Genomic DNA, 13,655 nt, shown 5'->3' with positions numbered 1-13,655 from the left:
CCTATTTCCTTGCGTTGTTTCTCCTGGGGTCCAATGCTGCCACCTGTGTGAATTGGCCTCATCACACACTCATCAAACTCAGAAGTAACTGAACAATCCTGAAGAAGATAATTCCTTCTGCATGGATGAGTTTCCTATATAGGAAAATTCCTCTAATTGATAGTACACTATCCATTCCTCTGATCTCAACTGGGTCTTTGACTGAACTAACATGCATGAGTTATTTATGAGAGAATATTCAGTTATCTAGAGAGAAACAGTTACATTCATGCAAGCATTAACTAACTAAACTCAATTAATTCTACAAACTGTTAGAATTAATCTAACTAGACTTAACTCAGTTAATTGAGATAACTAATTACAACTCAAAGTACAACTCATCCTCATCTCCTTAACTAAGGGATAAATTCCTCAATCAATGGAGAAATTGTTGCATGTCTTCACATAGACTTCATGTTTGATTTTCTCCAACTAATTAACTCAAGATGAATTAATTAATTATTTTTCAAACAGCTGCTGAGACCAAATTCGAATTTTAATTCTCAATTTTAATTCAGGGACTAATTAAAACTAGAATCCATCCCGAAATTCTATTTATAGCAATGCTAATTTTAGCACTTCCATTTTTCATTCCTTGTTGCTATGTCCAACACTAGTACCTGAACTGCTATTTATAGCAATGTTGTTTTTAGCATTTCTATTTTTAGTACTTCGTGTTGCCATTTTCAACACTCCTCTCAACAAGAAAGGCACTCAACTCGAACCCGATCCTAAACCTTTGAAATGTTCTGCATGCAACACTTCTCCCAAGTGTTGTTTCTCTAGCAACTCTAGAAACAAAAAATCTCCAAACTAACCTCCTTGTTGGGCTAGAAACACCCTCTGATGCTAAAGCTCCCTCTGCCACTGACAAGTGCTCCCTCTGTGACCTCTGAGTTGCTGCAACACTCCATGCATCTCGCACCGTTGCACACCTCTCTGTGCCATCCTACACTTGTGCAACACTCATGTGCCTCTTGCATTGTTGCAGCCTGCTAGCTCTGCACTATCCTGGGATTCCTACATTGTATCTCTCTCTACTGCTCCATCCGCATCCGTCTCTACCCACTCAGCCAGTCTTGCTACTCCTTGTCGGGGCTCCTGTAGTAAGGTCTAATCAAAGAGGTTGGGTACCTCAATGATCCTACCCCTATTCTAGCCTTCTTGGGATTGTCACTCCACATTGCCCCACCTCCGACCTGGAGGTATGGATACATGTGATCCCTTTGCCCACTTGGTTTGAAATTTCCCCCTATAGAGGTCTTTGCATCAGTGGATGCCTCCACTTGGTCTCCTCTCGGCTTCTCTAGTTGTGGCTACTCCACAACCTCCTGAACTTGATTCACCAATTGTGGCTCCTCCACAATTGTCTGAGACTTCTTCTGGCACTACATGTTGAGAGGTAATGTACTCTCCCTCTCAACCACCAAGTCTCCAATAGTTTCCTTGCTCCTCAATGGTTTGCATGCATCTTGAACCTCAATAGCATACAGGTTCTTGACTCATGAATCGATCTGCTTCACTTTTCTCGTGGTGACATGTCTAAGGAAATCCTTTCCCTTACTGAAGACTACATCATAGCCTTTGTCTTCTAGCATTGCGATCGACACCAAAATTTTCCTCACTCCTAGTACATACTTGACATTATTCAAGATAATGCAAGCTCCATGGTCCCTCTAAAATGCAACTATGCCTACTCCTGAGACACTATACTTTTCATCATTACCCATTGCTATGAGTATTTGGAGATCTTTCACGTCTAAGGAATTGAAAAAACTCTTATCGTTGGTCATGTGGAATGAAGCTCCACCGTCAAGAAACCAACCACATCCCACCATGGATGAAACCATTCATGTGAAGAGTGTGAAATCCAACTCGAATTGTGAGGCCAATGCCTCACCTTCTGATCCTTCCAAGGATCCCTTCTTGGATTTATTCAGTGGAAAATTCGTAGAAAAATGGCCCACCTCATGACAATGAAAGCATCGCACTTTTTATTTGTCAAACTTCTTCCTACCATGGAAAGAACTGGATTTGGGATGAGAATCCTTCTCCTTCCCTTTCTTTGCCTTACTCGCTAAGGCGCAATTTTCTTCATCCTCCTTGGATGAAGTAGATCCATCTCTGGTGCTTCTCTGTATCTCCTCTTGCATCAGATTTGACCAAAGTCATTCCCAATATGGCAGTTTCCCTCTTACGTTTACCAAGTCTTGGTAGCTATTCCAGCTCTTAGGAAGACCGAGGAGAGCTAGACTCACCATGTTGTCATCAGCTGTTGTGATCCCTATGCATCCAAGCTCATCCATGTAGGTGGTAAGCTTGTTCAGATACGTAGAGATTGTGTCACCCTTTTCGCACTCAATTTTCTGAAGCTTGTCTTTTAGCACTAGCGTCCTCTAATCATTGTTGTTCTGATATAGATTTTTCAATGTTTTCCACATGGAAAATGATGTCTCCTTCCCATGGAGGCTTGAGACAATATGGTCTTGAACTCCCTCCAGGAGGATTCTCCTTGCTCTATCCACACATTTCTTCCATTTTGCCAATTTTGTAGCATCAGCGGCTGTTGGCTTGGTGACTTCTTGATCAATGAAGTCCTTTAGACCGTTATCCTCTAATAGTGCTTCCAAGCGATCCTTCCAGGCTATATAATTTGAGCTGCCATCAAGGCATACTCAAGTCTTAAACCATTGAATGCCATTGGTGAAATTGAGATGTGATAAGAACTCGATTACTATATTTAGGAACCTCAAAACTTTGAACTTCTCCCTTCTTGTATAATATTCTTTGTTTTGATCACCTTTACTCTGATACCATGTAGAATTTTCCAATGTAGATCAACAGATTATGCAATATACTAAAGCAAAATACAAGATCTACTTCTACAAAAAACTTGCGGAAGCTTAATCGAATTTGAGCAAGATCAAATAGAACACATATAACTGAGAATGAAAAACCAATCATACCTGAACACAAAAGAATACTCTAGGGAAAGCCTCATCTGAAAACCCCGATCTGTGTATTATCATACAAGTGGAAATATGTCCGGATTACACAAATCTTTAGCTCAAAAGCTATCCAGCTCTTAGTACAATCTATTTGCTGCTCATAGACAGTCAAATGCTTACAAACCTTCTTCTCTACCCTCCAAGCCTCCTATTTCCTTGTGTAGTTTCTCCTGGGGTCCAATGTTGCCACCTGTGTGAATTGGCCTCATCACACACTCACCAAACTTAGAAGTAATTGTGCAATCCTGAAGGAGATAATTCCTTCTGCATGGATGAGTTTCCTATATAGGAAAATTCCTCCAACTGATAGTACATTGTCCCTTCCTCTGATCTCAACTGGGTCTCTAACTGAACTGACAGGCATGAGTTATTTATGAGAGAATATTCAGTTATATGGAGAGAAACAGTTACATGCATGCAAGCATTAACTAACTAAACGCACAATTAATTCTACAAACTATTAGAATTAATCTAACTAGACTTAACTCAGTTAACTGAGCTAACTATTACAACTCAAAGTACAACTCATCCTCATCTCCTCAACTAAGGGATAAATTCCTCAATCAATGGAGAAATTGTTGCATGTCTTCACATAGACATCATGTTTGGTTTTATTCAACTATTTAACTCAAGATGAGTTAATTAATTATTTTTCAAATAACTGTTGAGACCAAATTCGAATTTTAATTCTCAATTTTAATTCAGGGACTAATTAAAATTGGAATCCATCCCGAAATGCTATTTATAACAATGCTAGTTTTAGCACTTCCATTTTTCATTCCTTGTTGCTATGTCCAACACTGGTACTCGAACTACTATTTATAGCAATACTATTTTTAGCATTTCTTGTTTCCATTTTCAACATCATCTACCTAGTTCACACTTGCTCGAAAATCAGTAGCCTACTTGCACCATACTTGTGATAAAAAACTAATGCTACTCTATTTTGCAGTGAAGAAAAGGAATGGTTGGAGTGGCCAAGGAGCTTCCCCTGATCATCAAATCATAGCTAGTGGTCATTATTCATCTTGAATGAGCTCAAGTTGTAGTGGGCATAAAAAATTATGAAGGGAAGTGTTTCTATAGGCTTGCTACAAGTGGCTTCTACAGGAGTTCCTATATTGCTACCGAAGGGCTTGTAATGCTACAGGAGGGGTTTCAAGTTGATTTTGAGGGTGAAAATGATGTGTTTATGGAATGGATAAGTGGATGGGGATTGAAGGAAATGAAGGGAGGTTGGGTTGATCCCCCTAGCTAAGCTCAAGACCTCTTAGAGATTCGTCTTGCAATAGGATAAATGCTCGTGCCATCTTAAACTTAATAGGAAAAATAACTTATGAAAATAGAGCTTTGGGATAACACGGAGGGTAGAAAGAGAAGATGAAGGAGTCCAAGGTGGAGGTCATAAAGGTTCCCTTCCTTGCAGATCAAAACAACCTATAATCAATCAAATGCATACATCCATTGATCATTAACAAAATGAGATAACCTATTACGCAAAAGATGAGTTGAATTTAAATAATATCTATTTTATGCCATAACACTAATCTAATCACTGAATTGTCTTCTAAGCTATATAAAGGAAATGTAAAAAAGAACAACTAACATTCATATATTTCCAAGAAATGATAAACATAATATTTTTGGAATGAAGTTGTGAATCCCTCCACTCATTCTCCCATAAGAGAGGTGATGTCGAGGCTTGCAAACACACATTTTTATAGCTTAATCTATACTGAAATGAAAGAAACTATGAACCACTTGGAATTAAGAATAAATCATAAGTACAAGAAGAGGGACCAAAGCCTGTAGGTTGGGCTCAAACCCAAGCATATTAGCCCTCTGAAACTAACTCAGATGCAACTTAAAATACAACTTCTCATTATAAAAAAGTACAAGTCTCTTACATCACATAAAATTTTAAAGTGACAATGTCAAGCTTGAAGCTCAATAGATACACCTAACTGAACATAAACTTCAAACCCTAATTAGCTTTTATTCTTGTTTATTTATACAAAAGGGAATTTGATAGCATCTCCTTTGAATGTAGGAATGATTCCCTCTTTAATCTTGGAAACAGTGGATCTTGTCCCTCTTGAGATTCTCTTGGATTAGGAGTCACTCGGCTATCAATGAATTCAAATTGGTGAGAGAGGATTCTATGATCCCAAGATGATTTAGAGAGTTAAGGAGGTGGACACACCCCCTAGATTCTCTCCTGGTAGCCTCCATCAAGCCCTTGCATAGCAATTGCCTGAAAAATGTTTATTTTTCTTGCAATTAAGCCACATTAGGCCACATACTATGAAAAACATCTTTTACGCATCTTACTAAGAATATTATAACAATAAATTTGAATTAATGTTGGAGAAGGATAGTTTTATGGCTTGAGGATGGCATGATGATCTTCAAAGTATACCTGTTAATGGGACTCATCAAATATCACTATTATAATATTATTCATTAGATTTATATTTTCTTCACCTATTATGTTATCTTACTTTCCTCACTTCTCATCCCCAAAAACCATATAATGGATATAATCATATATATATAATTTATAATTTTATATAACTCTATAACACTAGATCTAACCTGGTACATAGATTAATTGTTTATGTTTATGAAAGGATGGAGTGAAGATATGGAGGTCTCGCGGTTTTTTCGTAGAGGGCTAGGATAGCCGCAGGCGCTTCAGAATTTCAGTAGGCCGGTTGCGCGGTCATGGGGGTTTCGGTAATGTGATAGGCCTATCACCGCAGGAGCCGCAGGACATCGGGGTTTTCGCCGACCGGTCAGCGACTGAACGAGCTGGAGGAAAGGAGTGCTGGGGTATTGGGTTTCCGACAGCTGACATTGAAGGCGGTTACACTACAGTTGACCGGTATGGAGATAAACGAGGAGATTAACGGGGAAATGGAGCTGGTTGATTATTCGGCGGACCCACTTGATGGTATCGACATTTTCGGAAACCCTAGCCCCCCTCCTGAACCAGCTGCAGTCAACTTCGCTCCGCACCATCCGCTTCCGGTGGTTTCTTTGAATCCTTCCCCCATACAACCCGCTTTGGAGGTGCCTCCTCCCTCACCAGGTACTGCCCTTCTCCTTTCATCCTACCTGCCCGAAGATTATGCCCTTGATTTCCCTTCGCCGCCCCGCAGTAAAATCCTCTCCGATCCGGCGCCGTCTAGGGCAGAAGAAATCCCTCCCTCCGCATCAGCACATTCCCTCCCCGTTGCGGATCTTGGGGAGATTAGGGGCTGAAGAACCCCCTCCCTTTGTACCAGCAGTGGACCATCCCGCTTCAAATCCGCCGATTCAGCAGGGGGAAATTAGGGTTCCGGCGACTATTCATTTGGGTTCCGCAGAGATCAGGACTTCGGGCAGTTTTAGCACGCCTGCCATAATTCCACAGGCTATAAATCCCTCTCCTAGGGTGGGGTCATCCAACCCGTTGGTCGACCACCCCTCTGGGCCTCGCTCTAAAAAGACGAAGTGCATTAGAGAAACGATGAAAGACATATCTGTATCCGTTGGCGACCCAACCAACTTTGAAGAAACTATGGCTCTGACCCGAATGACACTAGTAGGCCACGTTCGTGGTCGTACCTTCTCGGTGGAAAGGCTCAAATCATGGGTGAAAGAAATCTGGGGTGAAATGTTCTCAGAGCTGCCAGCAGTACAAAAACTCCCTCGTGGTTGGTTCTCACTTCACTTCGCCAAGGAGGAACACACGAATACAGTTTTGGCCCAGTATTGGCATATAGAATTGGCTCCAATTCTTCTGAAACGATGGAGCCCGCTCTTCGACCCGGAACGCGAACAGATCAGAGCGGGACCTCTCTGGGTTCGACTGCCGGGATTACCACTTCAATATTGGACGGAGGAGGCATTCATCAAGATCGGGAACGCGCTGGGAACTTATTTAGACCATGATTGACCATATGTGGAGAAAAACGAAATGATCATTGCTCGAATTTTGGTCTTCCTGGATACCAGAGAGGGGTTAGAGGGTAAAATGACCCTGCGATGGGGGAACTTTAGTAGAACCCAGATTTTGGATTATGAAGGTGTTCCCTTCAGATGCAACCGGTGCCATCAAATCGGCCATGTTTACAAGGATTGTCCGTTAATCACCAGCCAGGATGGATCGACAATTCAGGCTCAATCGAACTCAGGCAGGGATCCCCACATTATTCCACGATCGCCAAGGATTAGTGCTCCTCCTTCTATTCCACTGGCGCCCAAGACCAGCGAGGCTCATCGTGGACCCCCTGCGGAAGCGCCTCTGCATCAGAATGTCCCGCCTTCGCCCCCTATGACCAGGGCTCGGGCAGCAGCTGCAGCAGATAAAGTATCGGGGACCCTTCCTTTCCCTTCTTCTATATCTTCTGATACCTCTTTTATGCATGATAATGCATTTGTCTGCACCATGGTACAGTGTAACATCCCCACTCCTCCTCCGTCGTCTTCCACTGCTCCGCCTTCGCTGCCCTTCTCATCCCCGCCACCTTCGCCCTCATCATCCCGGACGACTTCATCTCATCCCTACTCCCTCCGTCCTCGGGCATCCCGACCGGGGGCTTCTGAACCTGTCGCAGGCTTGGGTATTGTCCCTCTCGAACCTAGAATCCCTCTGTCCCGGGGTCGTAAATCAAATCTCAATAAAGCTATCAGACATGTGGGCGCTGAAGTTGCGGCTGGGCGCCAAGCCACCATCGTAGGGGTCCTTAGAGCTTCAATCCCCCCTCAGCGTGGTCCCCCATGAAGTACATCTCTTTTAATTGTAGGGGACTGGCCAGCGCCCCTAAAAAGCTAGCCCTTAAACGACTTTTTGAGGTCGAGTCTCCGGATATCATACTGTTACAAGAAACGCTTGGATTGGAAGATGCCTGTACCCATGCACTTGCCTCTATAGGGGAAAAATGGAATTTCATTGCTCTGGATGCCATGGGTAGATCAGGGGGGATAGCACTTGGTTACAACCCCACATCTATCAAGCTGGAATCATCCTGGGGGGGACATGGTTTCCTTGGAGCAGACATCTTCTCAATTGAACTCGGTCTCCCCATCCGAATTCTCAATATTTATGGACCTTGTCATCAAAGGGAACATTTCTGGAGAAATATCCTTAGCTGCAATCTACTCTCCTGCGACAACATCATCATCGGGGGAGACCTGAATTTCTGCTTGGGGTTCAGTGAGTCTTGGGGTGAGGCGGCCCAAATTGACCCCATCACCAATTACATGAGCCAGTTATTGGAGCAACATGATCTCATTGATATCCCTGTTCAGAAGCTTCAGCCAACTTGGAGAAACAGAAGAACAGGTGAGGCTGCATTAGCCAGAAGGTTAGACAGATTCCTCATTAAGGGCCCCTTGATTCATCAACTGCACTCTTACAAACAGTGGGTTAGCAATGGTGGCATCTCCGATCACTCCCCAATAGCTTTGGAAATTCGGGGTCCGGATCAGAAGCCAAAAGCTCCATACAAATTCAACCATATGTGGCTACAAGATCCAAGTTTCACAAACTTGATCACATCCTTCTGGAATGCTCATCCCATTGAAAGAGAAAATTCGATGGCAAGGGGATTCGTAAAAAACCTAACCGAGCTGAAACACATTGTGATCAACTGGGCAAAAGAGAAAAAGAAGCAAGAGGATGAACATCTAATCAAAGTGGAGGAAGATTTGAAGGGTCTTCTGGATGAGAGAAATTTAGGTTTCTTATCACAGGATGACAAGACGCGTCTGGTGGACCTGGAAAATCAGAAGAAGGCTATTCTCAAGGGACGAGAGGAAGCTACCAGACTTCGTAGCAGAGCTACATGGCTGAAAGCGGGAGATGAAAACTCCAGATTTTTCCATAATTTTGCCAAAGGAAGGAAAGTGGCAAACACCATCTGGAACCTCCCGCTCCCTGAGGGAGGCTGGGCAGACACATTCAACAAGTTATCAAATCTGGGTACCTCACACTTCAGAAATCTATATAAATCACCGGGGGTACAAATCTGGCGGAGATCATCAATGTGGCCACACATCTCCCCAGATTTGTAGAGGAAGATGATACAGAGGATCTGGAAGCACCGGTTACTATGGCAGAATTGGAAAGCACCATAAAATGGTTCAAGAAGGAAAAGAGCCCTGGTCCGGATGGCTGGACCATAGAGTTCTACTCTGCCTTCTTTGAACTTCTGGGAGGAGACATTCTTAAAGTTGTTGAGGAGAGCAGGATCTCGGGAAGCATCTATCATGCAATTAATTCTACTTTCATTGCCCTCATCCCAAAGGTTGACAAACCTTCCTCTTTTGATGATTTCCATCCCATATCCCTCTATAATGTGCTGTATAAGATCATATCTAAGATCATCGCCAATCGGATCAAGCCCATTCTTTCTAGGCATATTTCTCCTCAACAATTTGCTTTCCTGGAAAATAGACAGATCCATGAAGCCATAAGCTCGGCACAAGAAGCAATCCACTCCATTTGGACAAAGCATCTCAAATGTATTCTGCTGAAGATCGATCTTTCCAAGGCATTTGACCGAGTAAGCTGGCTATACTTAAAAATGATCCTCATCCATCTCGGATTCCCCCTCTCCCTAATCAATTGGATTATGGCTTGCATCTCATCCCCCACCTTCAGTATTCTGATTAATGGATCTGCCTCTCATTTCTTTCATTCTGAAAGAGGGCTGTGCCAGGGTTGTCCCCTTTCACCATTGCTCTTTCTCTTGGTCATAGAAGCTCTCAGCTGCCTCCTCATCTCTGCATCCAGGGAGGGATCCATCAGAGGACTCAAAATATCAGACATCTGTTTCCTCACTCATCTCTTGTTTGTAGATGATGTCTTAATACTACTGGATGGAAGTGTTCAGGACTCGACCACTTTCTCTCGCATACTTGATCTATTCACTAAAGCTACAGGCATGGAAGTGAACAGAGCAAAATCTTCAATATCTATGGTCGGCACCTCTGTTAACGAAGCTCATATTGCCAGGACGGCCTTCCCCTATAATACCCAGCAAATGGACAGAGGGCTCAAATACCTGGGATACTGGATTAAACCCAAAAGCCAGAAGATTGCCGACTGGGTATGGCTGGTGTCGAAGATCGAAAAAAGAATATCTTGCTGGAGTCACAGATACCTCTCTAGGGCTGGGAGGCTTATCTTAATCAAAGCTGTGCTCGAAGCCACCCCTGTATTCTGGATGGCCCTGGCATGGATTCCAAGGAACATATTGGCCAAGCTTCAGCAATTGTGCAACCGATACCTATGGGCTGGGAACCAAGACAAACGAACATTTGCTTGGATCGGGTGGAACAAGATTGCTTTACCGAAGAAATGGGGAGGATGGGGACTGAAGGATCTCCCAAGTTTTGCAAATGCTCTGGCTGGCAAAATGGGTTGGGCTCTTCTGACTTCCCACAGCCTTTGGACAAACATTGTGTTCCATAAATATATTTGGCCTCTCAGCATCAGCGACTGGGTAAGGCTGCCTACTTGGAATAAAACTGGTATATCATCGATTTGGAAGGCTCTCCTGCACTCCTTACCTCTCATCAGAGACAACATAGTTTGGCGCATCAGAGATGGTAACAGTGCAAGAATAGGACTTGACCCCTGGTCTGGAAGTGGTGGCCGACACACACTCCCTCAAGATCTTATTGCCTTCCTCTCATCTCGAAACATTAAGGTCATTTCACAGATTGCAGACCCAACGCAGTCAGACATCTTTCATCAAGCTTGGAAATCTGCAGTCTTATTGAATATCCCAAGAAGATGGCATGCCGTATGGGAAGAGTACAGAGAAGCTTTAGTGGAAGCTCACATTCGCATTACAGAAGGCTCGGACGAACTCATTTGGCACCTAGCAGACCACGGTGTTTACACTCCCAAGGAGGGCTATCTATATCTCATTGATCACCGAAAACCTGAAACGCTTGAATCATGGTGGCAGAACATATGGAAATTGGATGCTTCCCCTCGATCAAAATTATTCAATTGGTGTATCCTCAGGAACAAAGTCCCCACTTGTGATCAGCTCATGAAAAGAGCCATTCACGGGCCCTCCAGATGTGTCTTATGTAAGGAGGAATCTGAATCTATAGAGCATATATTTCAGAGCTGTCGTGCTACTGTAGATCTGTGGTGAAATCTTAAGACACACATCAAATTCACAGGCACCTGGGAAGGACCGAACATCATTAACGCTTGGAGTGACTGGGACAAGAAACACAGGGGGACGAAACTGATTAACCTTCCAATCATAGTTAACTGGACATTATGGAAATCTCGGAACAGCGCCATTTTCGATGAGAAGCCTATCCATTGGACTCTGCTTGAAGCCAGTATCGTTGCTGCCCTACAGGAATTGCCCGACCCTCCCCCTCCGTCCATTAGGCAACCTGCTCCGCATCCTCCCATGGACACTAGCATGCCGTGGGCATATTTTGACGGCGCTGCAAATCAGCAGAGCTGTGGAGGAGGCTTCATCCTTCATATCACAGAAATCCACCATTACAAAATCAAGGCTTGCCTGGGGGTTGGCACAAATAATTTTGCCGAACTGATAACTCTTCGCCACCTTCTTCATTTTGCATTGAGGCATCACTGTATTAGCATCAATATTTTTGGAGACTCACAGATTATTGTAAATTGGATTAATGGCACTGCTACTTGTCACACACACTCTCTCAACACTATTTTACAAGAAGCTCTACATCTCAAAGCAGCATTTAATCATATTACTATCTCTCATATATACAGGGAGCACAATAAGGGTGCCGACAAACTTTCCAAGGAGGCAACGCTGATGGACAGAGGACTATGGGAGATTACAGAGATCACTGATCAGCAGGAGCAAAAATTTTATCACAGGCCTTATATAGATCCAGGATACCCAACCCTGGACAGCATATAGATCCCTAGACATATTTTTGAGGATAGCACTTACAGAGATATACTGTAAATTTTTGTTTTTAATTTAAATGTACAACTAAAATGCAGCGATCAGAAAGCATACCCTGCGTGGTATTGCAACAAACTGATTTTTGAGGATACTTCTGAATATAACAGACTCTATATGTAATTATTTTTCGACTCTATTAATGAAATACACAGTGATTTTTCCAGAGGAAAAAAAAACTCTATAACACTATAGTAATATATACATGGTGGTTCCTTAAAACATAATATTGATTTACATGTATATTTGAAAATTTTTAATTATACGTGGCACAATGAAACAACAAAGAGATAAACAACAAGATATTGAATACCACCATTTTAACATGAGGGAGACATCACCTTTTATAACCAAGGTTCCTTCCTATTAACTTGATTATATATAGTTGTGCATGGAAAGAAAACATTATTTATATATTTCCTTCTTTTTTTAAGTGCCCAACTAGTTTGCATGAGAAAAGGAAAATACATATTTTAAAAACGTAAATATAATTATTAGATGTTTCTTTATATGAGTTCTTGAGAAGGGGTACCCATTCTTTGTTTCTTGATTCCTCTTTGTTTAGAGTTAGAAGTGGCGCTACTTCCACTACCAAATGAAGTGAATTGTGCTACAATGTTTATGTAATCATCCATTTTTCCTATGTTAGTGTGCGTCCATTCTAAGCTACAAGGTATGATATGCATGTCTATTGGTGTTATGTACTCATCCTGGAATCAAGAAATGTATCCTTTAGTAGGGGAGGTTGAAAATTAGGAATATTATCCATGAGATGTTCAACAATGATTGATTCCCCAAGGAGAGATGGTTCAAAGGGCTTTAGATTGTTAACATTATCCACATTATGGGTACCTAGTTGGGAAGTCAAGTCCAAGCAATATGAATTTTCTCCAATGTGTTATAGAATGGTATAGGGACCATATTGTAGAGGATGCAACTTATGGTGTTGGGCCTTGAAGCATTTCTTGTCCAAAAAGAGCCATACATGATCTCTTACTTGAAATGACAGGGGTGTGAGATGTTTAATGTGCCTTTGTTTTGCATGATATTGGGCATCATGCCAAACATTTGTTACCTAATTATGGTGCTAAGATATGGAGTGCATAAAACATTGTGATGTTTTTGTTCTTGTTGATGATGTGCATAACCACAAGGGGTGATAGTCAATGGAATCTCATAAGGTGCATGTGGTTGAAACCGAAAACAAACTTCGAAATAAGAGAACATAGTAGAGGAGTGTATGGCTTTATTTTAATTTTGTTGACTACTGTGCAAACAGGAATCCCATTGTTTTTTATAGGAAAAATAGTTGTAAAGGAAGTGAACCATAGTATGATTGACAACCTTGTTTTGGCCATTTATTTGCACATGAAAGGAGACGGAGAAACGAAGTTGGAAGCGTAGCATAGAACAAAGAATATGCCAAAATATGTTGAGAAAACTAGAATATTAATAAGAAATAATGCTACCTGGAAATCCAAAGTGTGGCCAAATATGATTGAAGAAGGGATCCAAGACCTAAGTAACATAGATAATACCATGACATGGAAGAAAGATAACCATTTTGGAAAAATGACAAACCACTATCCAAATAGCATCATTTTTGCGGATAGTACTAGGAAGACCACTAAAAAAT

At 42.2% G+C, this 13,655-nt stretch overlaps 2 protein-coding genes across 2 annotated transcripts; both read left to right on the top strand.

Annotated features, from left to right (window-relative positions):
* Positions 1–7,811: 7,811 nt before the first annotated feature.
* On the top strand, positions 7,812–9,107 carry LOC149223037 (uncharacterized). The gene has a single exon (XM_089387766.1). The coding sequence runs from the start codon at positions 7,812–7,814 to the stop codon at positions 9,105–9,107; it is 1,296 nt and encodes a 431-aa protein (XP_089243892.1).
* Positions 9,108–9,145: 38 nt separating this feature from the next.
* LOC149223036 (uncharacterized) lies at positions 9,146–11,974 on the top strand. Its single transcript, XM_089387765.1, has 2 exons — positions 9,146–11,138; positions 11,235–11,974. Exons 1-2 carry the CDS (start codon positions 9,146–9,148, stop codon positions 11,972–11,974), a joined length of 2,733 nt encoding a protein of 910 aa, XP_089243891.1.
* Positions 11,975–13,655: the final 1,681 nt, after the last annotated feature.

The sequence above is a fragment of the Pinus tabuliformis genome, chromosome Q (assembly GCF_031772625.1).
Source record: "Pinus tabuliformis cultivar Carrire ecotype Pingquan chromosome Q, CPIR1, whole genome shotgun sequence".
NCBI classification, from domain to species: Eukaryota; Viridiplantae; Streptophyta; class Pinopsida; order Pinales; family Pinaceae; genus Pinus; species Pinus tabuliformis.
The sequence above is the reverse complement of the archived record's forward strand: the minus strand, read 5'-3'. Positions and strand labels throughout refer to the sequence as shown.

What these genes read in the sequence shown, in the direction of transcription:
- LOC149223037 (XM_089387766.1), top strand. Translation starts at nt 7,812, where the DNA reads ATGAAGTACATCTCTTTTAATTGTAGGGGACTGGCCAGCGCCCCTAAA.
- LOC149223036 (XM_089387765.1), top strand. Translation starts at nt 9,146, where the DNA reads ATGGCAGAATTGGAAAGCACCATAAAATGGTTCAAGAAGGAAAAGAGC. An exon ending in GCCCTCCAGATGTGTCTTAT is followed by an intron (nt 11,139 to 11,234) that starts GTAAGGAGGAAT and finishes TCAAATTCACAG; the next exon opens with GCACCTGGGAAGGACCGAAC.